We start from the raw sequence: 9,630 nt of genomic DNA, 5'->3' as shown, positions 1-9,630 counted from the left end.
GCAGTAATGGGCGAAGCTTGCGGTGTTCTAAAAAAGAAAGATGTTAAAAGAAACGGTATAATTCTAAAAATTGTTTCAGAATGTAGAGAATGGACTAAAGAGTCCTTTCTTCCGTACCTCGAGGGACTCGTACATAACTTTACGTATCAAACTTGATTGATGAAATGGTGATTTATGCAAAGAAAAATAAAACTGTACACACGACTTTCTGTTGGCCATGTTGTTTGACTAGCCGGTTTGGTCACATGACCAAATCTCCAATATTATTACTACCCCACCCCCCCCCCTTTATGGGGGATATTTTTTGTGGCAAATAATTTCTCTGAAATGTGTTGACCTTCCACCGGTATAATGAAATACATTATACCACAGAAGACCAATCTCCAAAGCTTACAAAAAGCGTGAAACGATTACTTAAATCGAAGGAGGAATGAGATAGACAGAGAAATAACATATTTCAGAGAAATTATTGCCACAAAAAATGTTTATTAAAAAAATTGGGGGGGGGGGGGGGTAGTAATATCCATACTTCAGGTGCCTGTGATATATATAATTTATTTATATGTGTCGGTCAGTGTCGGTATATTATATTCTGTCGATGAGTTGTCTGTCGGTCACTTGTCTTTCTTTGAGTTGTCGTGTCGGCGAGTTTTACAGTGTCCACACACATAGCACTGGATTCATATGATAACGTGTTTTGAAGTTGTCGTTATTAAGCACTGTGCTAGCAAATGCAATCTGATTAAAATACAGATCTATCAAATAGCGCACAGCGCAGATATGTATTTTAATCAGATTGTAACAAATGTAGCTACAGATCTGTTGCTCGGGGGGGGGGGGGGGGGGGGGCTCCAATTTCTGGTCTGTCCCAATTCATTTTTACCCATAGAACTACAGCTACAGCAGCTGATGTGAAGATAAACTGAATAACGCACGTAATATAAAGAATATCTTCACACAATAGATGTCAAAGAATATGAACATTTAATGCTTAGATGTTGAAACTACTTCAGTAATTTCCCAGAATTCCCCGCGCTTGTCAGTCAGCTAGTTATATTACATTCCAGAAGAGTATTATTTTTTTTTAAATTACATGTAAACGACTCTGTATGATAACGACCTTTCTTTAAAGTGTGCGATAAATCATATTTTATTTCATATAAAGGAACTCTGTCCACTTCAGCTTCACATTATTTATCTCCGATACTTACAGACTCCGGGACTTACAGACTGATAATTACAGACTCCGATACATACAGACTCCGATACTTATACAGACTCCGATATTTACAGACGTTTGATTTATATCCGATACTTAACTAAGTTTTATTTATCTCCGATACTTACAGACCCCCCTACCTACAGACGTTTGATTTATTTCCCATACTTACCAGGTGCGGATCCAGGAATTGCGGTTACGGAGGGCGCCACTTTATGAGGCAGCGGGTCCAGGGGGCGAAGCCCCCGGAAGCTCCTGGATTTTACAGATTTTATGGGGCTTGAAATATTTCTCCTATTTAGTCATTTGTACTATTTTCTATCATTTAATAAGGTGAAATTAATAAAATGACCCAAATTTTAATGGGTTTTTGGAAAAAATTAAGTTCTCCCAATAAAGTAATTCAAGAAATCAAAAGTTTTTGTCATTCATTTCTCCGGGAGTGGAAGAAATTATTGCTTCATTTATCGTTTAGTACATTTTCCGAAACAAGATACCGCGATTTACCTTAAATTTGAAAATTTTAGGGGCTGCGGCCCCCCTCTAAATCCGCCACTGCTTACAGACTCCGATACTTGCAAACGCTTGATTTATCCCTGATACTTACAGATGTGATGCAGTTTCTCAGTTCTACTAAAACTACCCCCTCCCTTTCTTTTTTTTTTTTTTTAACATTTCCAGTCAGAAAAATTAGAGTGCAGATTTGGATTGAAAAACTTTATGTATCACTTTAATGTAATTGTAAGTATTTGGTATAAATAAAATGTTTGTGCAAATCGGTATAAGAAATAGTCGTTTCATGTCGGAATACCAAAAAAAAAAAAAAAAAAAATAAGAGCAATTTTTTTGGTTGTTTTTTTTTGTTTTTGTTTTTGTTGGTTTTTTTGTTTACGGTGTCTGAATTCTGAATCTACGCCATTTTTCACCACCCTGAGAGTAAGAACCGAGCAGAATCCAGGTTCCTGAATAAAACGCACTTCATGAAAAACAACCATTTGAACTGCCAATATCGATGAACAATTCTTACCGTTATCATATTAGCGTGGATACTTATTTTATGCCTTCATTGATCTGATAGCTCGCAACAGTGTGAATACAATAGCCAATCAGTCAATTAGGCCAATTGATGGCAAAAAATAAACATTTAATGCTTGAGGACATCGGCGAGGCAAGACACAAAAAGTAAGAAAGGGTTTAGACCACAGGGGGGATATTTTCTCATTTACTCTGTTGTGATGTTCTTATCAAGAACCATGCTGTTTATATAAACTTATATAATAGATGTTTATTTCCTGGGGACTGTCATTGTCCTTTAGGCTGATTATTTACAATTCAATAGTAGAATAGCTGAGCTGTGCTGATTAGAGAACAATTATCACGACATTCGTTAGGTTTGTACAGACGCTTCTCAGGGAGAGTAACTCTCAAAAAGAAGAACGCGAGAAGCTTTGTATTTGAATATAACAGATTCTTTTTTCCTTAAGCTATACAGCTCATCGGTTATAAATACAAAATATTTACAAATATATACAAATAAGATAGTAGAGGGTGAGTAGACATACAGATACAATTTTGAGTATATAAAATTAATGCATTTCAACATACATATAACAATACACGTGAATAATATGTCGTAGCAAGTACATTGGGTTTCTTGTAATAAAATATTTTGATATATTTAATTCTTAACCGTTATAAAAAGGACATTTTAAGATGAAATGAAATTCGTCTTCTAACTCATTTAGGTTACAAAATGTACAAATCCTATTACTTCTTGATTTAACAAAGGTGACTTCATGGGAGGGAGGGGATGCGTCATAATTATGCTCGAATTGATAATAAAGGAAGTGTTTCAATAAAACTTATTAAGAATTTGATTCATTTAACATACACATATATATACACACACACACAGAGAGAGAGAGAGAGAGAGAGAGAGAGAGAGAGAGAGAGAGAGAGAGAGAGAGAGAGCGCGAGCGAGAGCGAGAGAGAGGAGGGGAGTAGAATTCATTTTAAAGAGATGTTCCTTATGGTGAGCTCGGGCGGATCCGGGGATTGCGGTTATGGGGGCGTCACTATATAATGCAGGGGCTCTTGGATTTTACATATTTTATAGGGCTTGAAATATGTCTCCTAATTTTAAGGGTTTTGGGGGGAAATAAGTTCTTCCAATAAAGTAATTTGAAGAAATCAAAAGATTTTGTCATTTATTTTTCCGGGAGTGGAAGAAATTTAAAAAAAAAATTAGTTTCAAGCATGGCAACAATTATAATAATTAAATAAAAATTACATGTTCTGTAAATAACACTGTTTGATGCTTGAAACATAGACCTTCAAATGGAAATAACTGGAGTGGACCGGTGACAGTTGTATGCATGTTACCGTTTTAAAAGCATCCAGAATCGATAAAACACACTGTAAAGTTGCTCTATGGCTGATCAGTGCAATTGATCACCACGTTGGTTCGATTGCGTGCTCTGCAGCCCAGAAAGTCGGGAACACAGAAGTCGTGACGTGACATTTAGTCGGGTACGCCCCTTTTTCGGGACCATAATCACATTATTCCACTCGAGTACCCCGCGTTGAATGGGCCACCGTCTGTTAAATAATTCATACGGGTGCTATGCTTGGCTGGAGTTGAATGGAAACGGATTGGTGACGTTCTACATTTTTCTGTTTATACAAGAATGTCTGCTTGTATTGGGACTTGCGTTTCTAAGATGGCGTGAAGTTCGGACTGAATAAGGTACGTATTCGTCGCTTTAGAACTTTGATTAGGTTAACTTTTAATGTACGTGAATCAGCTGAAGGGAATCCCTGGGACTAGGTTACTGGGGGGAGGGAGGGTCATTATTTATGGACGTACCACGCCCTCCCCACTAACTTCATGTGTAATCCCCAAGATGAAGTATTTCGTCATAGTCCCTCTTAAACACTCTTGATAATTGGAAGTAAAATTATATATATATATATATATATATATATATATATATATATATATATATATATATATAATTTTACTTCCCATTATCATATATATATATATATATATATATATATATATATCGATTATTTGAGTGATTATTAAAAGTTATGTATATTACACGTGAAGCTGGAGTTTGTCTGGGAGAAATTATGATGTGGCATTAACAAGTAAAAGATGTGTTTTAGGAATACAGTTATTTCCCGCTCTAGTTTACCTTCCTGTTTTCAAACTTAGACCGGGTTTTTTCGTATCGTATACAGGTATATATTACTTTTGATTTGCAGACTAAATCCGACACCATTGTTGCAATTTGAGCACCATGTAGCACAGTTAGAACAAGATCGTTGTAACCAAAAAATGCACAAATTATCTCGTGCAGTCAAAGCCACAGGCACCTGTAGCGTGGATAGCTTGTATAGATCTTATGTACCCCCCTTATATCGTATAGATGTATATTAGTATCTCACAAGTGGTCATCTCTAAAGCTTATAGGAGGTTGAATCTGACTATTCAGAACTACTTATGAGAGTGATCGGTGGGAAAATAACATATTTTGGATAAATTATTGGTTCTGTATAAAAATAATTTCATTCTAGAAGGGGAGGGGGCGGGGTGTACATAAGATCTATACAAGCTATCCACACTTCAGGTGCCTGTGGTCAAAGCTTCGTATTACACTTGATAGATTTATCTCAATTCACTGTGACATTTTATGTAAGAGAATATGGAACCCAGTCCTTTTTTATCAGTAGACCTCTATCCCACTTTATGTTTTACTTTGGAAGATAAAGTTTACGGAATTATCTCATTAATTGACGGGATTTCTCCAGACATTCCTAAGCGTCTGGTGTTCGTGTTTGTGTTTTTCTTGTTATTGTAGTAAATTATCATTTCCAGGGTCGCCTAGCTCAGGGCACCTTCATGAACGCATTGTTGATACCATGATATATTTTCAATTAATGGAAACTGGTGTCAAAACATTGCCAGACCAAAGATTTTCATCACAATGATTTCTCATGAAAAATAAACTTTGCCATTTAAGCAAGATCATCAAATCACCTAGCGATGCATGCATGTTTTGTTTATATTTGGTTATCAATCATGACGGACGAGGGATTAATAAAATGCAGACCTGACTTTTAAAGTAGTCAGAACTTGTTCTTTAATAGAACCTCAAGACTCGTGTGTTTGAACAGAATGAGTAATCGAATATAGCAAATATGGGCGCTTCGGTCAAAATATGAGTTGTGTACTCTCTCTCTCTCTCTCTCTCTCTCTCTCTCTCTCTCTAATAAAAGTTTATCTTATTCTCCTTTGAAGTGTGAAAAATGCCTTATAAAGAGAATGTCAGAACGGACGTGTCCCCACATCACTAAACTCCATTACTCTAATATCTTGTATCTAAATCTTTCACATTTTGTGGGTTAAGTTTATGGACAGTCAGGAAAGTCACTATAAGAAGTAAGCATTTTTGTTCTCATAGTGCACTTCGGTCCTCACAACGCTTGTCAAAGGGATAAAACATGTCCGCTCTAGCCCCCCACCCCCACCCCACCCCCTCTCTCTGAAACGCGTCACTAAGTCTCTTTATCTGTGATCCTGTTAACCATTTTACTTCCTGATCAACATGTATGCATTTTCCAAAGTTTAATTCTTTCCGCTTTAAAGATTTTGAATTAAGAATTAACACTTTATATACACCGTGCAATCGTTTGTAAAAACAGATTGTGTTGATCTTGATGTAGATATATATAGAATAACTATAGAACCAAGAACTGCTCAGTGCCCATTTAAATACTACAAAATACCAAGACCTAGCTGTAGTTCTTGTAATCCGTAATTATGCCAAACTGGTTCTCCTAAAACTCTGCTCTTAGTGTTGTCTCCATTCATTGTTTGCCCATGCATTCACTTCATGTTGTTTTTTTCATTTGATATTTTGTTTTTTGCCTGTAAACTTACCTCTTGTTTACATGATTGTATTTTATTCATGTTGTAAATTTGCCACTTGCTGTTTGTCTACATGCACATGTAAATATTCATATTGTTTAAATTTCGCATGATTGGTGCATTTTCATATTTCGTGCCTTAACTTTTTTACCCTACTGTTTAACTTGTGTGATCCAAGTGCAATCGTAATTTCTACAGTTAAACCTATTTTTCTCCAGTTCTTGTTTTTGCTCTCTTTCCTTTCTTGTCAAAACGTGATCTGATCGCCATTTGTCAACTTATTATAATGAGAGAGGAATTCATATAAGCGCATATGCACTTGTTTTCCAATCTCAACAATTCAAATGATATGTATTTAATTATGTTGTTTCTTTGAAATAAATAATTTAAACTAAGTAAGCATTTTTGTCCTCATATTGCACGACTTTCCCCACAACGCAGCAGGTCAAATGATTAAAACATGTCCACTCTAGGCCTTTTTCTCTTCTCTCTCTGAAACGCGTCACGAAGTCTCTTCATTTGAGCTTGTATTAAAACATGATCTTGTCAACCATTTTATTTCCTGACCAACATGTACATGCTTTTTCCAAACTAATTCCGATGTCTGAGTGATTATTCAGAAATGGCTTTCCGCTTTAGATAGTTTGAATTAAGAACTAACACTTTATACACTGTATTAATGACTTTCCGCTTTAGATAGTTTGAATTAAGAACTAACACTTTATACACTGTATTAATACAATGATTCAGAAATGACTTTCCGCTTTAGATAGTTTGAATTAAGAACTAACACTTTATACACTGTATTAATGCAATGATTCAGAAATGGCTTTCCGCTTTAGATAGTTTGAATTAAGAACTAACACTTTATACACTGTATTAATGCAATGATTCAGAAATGACTTTCCGCTTTAGATAGTTTGAATTAAGAACTAACACTTTATACACTGTATTAATGCAATGATTCAGAAATGACTTTCCGCTTTTGATAGTTTGAATTAAGAACTAACACGTTATACACTGTATTAATGACTTTCCGCTTTAGATAGTTTGAATTAAGAACTAACACTTTATACACTATTAATGCAGTGATTTATAAAACATACTGTGTTGGTCTTGATATAGATACATACATACAGAATAACTATACATAGAATTAAATACTGCCTATTTAAATGCTAGAAAACACTGAGACATAGCTACCGTTCCTGTAATCCGTAATTAAGCTTCTTATTACTAGAATATAATTATTTTTCATTTACAACGGCAGAGGTGGTATTCTCGGACCATTTCTTTCTCCGACCAGTCGTATCTATAAATCTAATGATATTCAATAATGATTGCAACTTGATGTTTCAGATCATGATGGATAAAAAACAAAAGCGTGCTCCGGTGCCCGAGGGTTTCTCCCGACAGGGTGATGAGGCCAAGGAACATTTGCTACCAGTCCGGACCCAGATCGAGAAATTCGAAGAGAAAGCACGCCTGAACTTCAACAAAAGCCGTCCCGCCCCCCAACCCCCGGGCCGATCTTTCGTCCTTCCAAAAATTGGAAACTATCAGCCCAAATCACTGCAGGTGTCTAACTTCACGGATGAAAATGTGAATAAAACAGATTTTCAGAAACTAAATAACGAAAGTGATAATGTTGAGGAACCAAAAAAATTCATGATTATAGGCGACAAAGACACGCCCATCACGATCCACCAATCATCTGACATTACAGACACGCCCCCAGAAAACGAATTCTTCCCGCGGTTTGGTTCCGATAACCCAGTGTATGAACCCGATGAGTTGTCTCAGAATACAACTGAAAAAGATTTAGTGTTAAATTTCGAGAAAACTAAAAACAATCCTCTTTTCCAAGAAAATGAGGAAAACTCCCCTCGTCCACAGATAACTTCAGATACAGAGACGGTGGAGAAATCTCCGCGAGAAGGAGATGATAATAAAGTTGTGTATAAGAAAAGACCGGCGCCTCCTCCTCCAGTTCTCAGTTCCCCAGAGGAGGAGGAGGAATATCCAGCCCCGGACTACGAACCCGACCCGGATTACGACGACGAGGAAGAACCGGAAGCAATGGACGTAAATCCTCCGACTGTGCACTCTCCAGAGCGCCATCTACCACCAGTAAAACGTGAAAACGAAGGTGAAGACTTTTCCAAATATATGCACGATAGTGAGGATGAGGATTATTTCTCGGACAACATTTACACGTGGAGGAACAAGATAAAGTATAAAAAGAAACCTGCCCCAGCTCGCCCTGTTTCACAACCGGCTGGAAAGAAAAACGACAATCGATCGAAACCCAAGGAGAAACCAAAACAAAATCAAGTGAAATCCAATGGTCATTCTAGCCTCAGTAACGTACCCACAGAAGAAAATATACGCAAAACAATACGAGATTTCAGTTTTACCGATTCTAAAATTGGGTATGATGACAGGACTGTTAAAAGTACTACCGCTATGGGGCGCTATATGAAGCGCGGGAAGGACCGACTTCCGTTACAGCAGGTGAGCAGCGGGTCGTACGAGGACTTTCTTAGAACTCGATACAACGAGAACGGCAGCAACGGTAGCGGCGACAGCGGCCATGAAACAGGGGACGATTTCAATGTTCAGACGGATATATTTAGACAAAGCCAGCCAAAACAATTTAAAAGTGGCGGGAAACAATCCGTGTGGGAAAAATTGACATGGCGATTTAAACGACATTCTAGAGGCTATGCTATGACGTAGGTATTTTCAGTCACGACTGCGATTTTTTTTCCCCGCTTGTTTCCTCGATAAACCGTGAATACACAATCTGAATATGAACAAAGTAGTAAGTTATAAAAGTTTTGTTTCTTTAGTATTGTTAAAGTCAGTCCTATTGTGTATTCAGTATGATATAGGTTATCGCTTCGAACCAACTCTTCTTGCCTAAAACAGTTTCTGAGAACAGATAGACCTATACATGTATAGGCCTATGTAGTATAGAATGCACTGTGCTGGTGTAGATATCTACAGGTTTATCGAGGTATTGCTTTTGATTTTGATTTTATCATATTAGTATATGTAGTTGTGATATAGAGTTTACTGGGAGACCGAATTGTGCCAGGCAGTAGCGCTCACCACGAATTCTGTGCAGCATACAAAAAATGCATAAAGTTTGCCATGGATCATCGGAAATCGCATTATTCTGTGATATAAACAATGTTGGCTATTAAATTCCAATTGTTGGCATTTTTAGGATTGTGGTGAATTTATGTGCAATAATATTAACGAATTAAATAAGCCGATGACAAAGATATGTGTATTTTAAACATTCATTTTTGCGTCATCAATAGCATCTACAAATCACGTGATCTATTATTTGATTTATTTTAAATTTGCATGTGTATATACATAAATGGCTAGATATAAGGTACTCCTAGACCTAGGTTAACAGTCATGCGCTCCTTATATGAGGTATTTAAAAAATGAAATAAGATAT

The 9,630-nt window shown here is 36.6% G+C and overlaps 1 protein-coding gene across 1 annotated transcript in view; it reads left to right on the top strand.

Annotated features, from left to right (window-relative positions):
- Positions 1 to 3,638: 3,638 nt before the first annotated feature.
- LOC125671272 (uncharacterized) overlaps positions 3,639 to 9,630 on the top strand; it is a 6,594-nt gene continuing 602 nt past the window's right edge. Inside the window, exons 1-2 of the mRNA XM_048906843.2 lie at positions 3,639 to 3,965; positions 7,515 to 9,630. The exon at positions 7,515 to 9,630 is cut by the window's right edge and continues 602 nt beyond it. Coding sequence (XP_048762800.1) covers positions 7,518 to 8,894 — 1,377 coding nt within the window. The 5' untranslated portion in view covers positions 3,639 to 3,965; positions 7,515 to 7,517 and the 3' untranslated portion in view covers positions 8,895 to 9,630. The remainder of the gene's footprint in view (positions 3,966 to 7,514) is intronic.

Source organism: Ostrea edulis, chromosome 4 (assembly GCF_947568905.1).
Source record: "Ostrea edulis chromosome 4, xbOstEdul1.1, whole genome shotgun sequence".
NCBI classification, from domain to species: Eukaryota; Metazoa; Mollusca; class Bivalvia; order Ostreida; family Ostreidae; genus Ostrea; species Ostrea edulis.
Note: the sequence above shows the minus strand (reverse complement) of the source record. Positions and strands in the feature narration are given on the sequence as shown.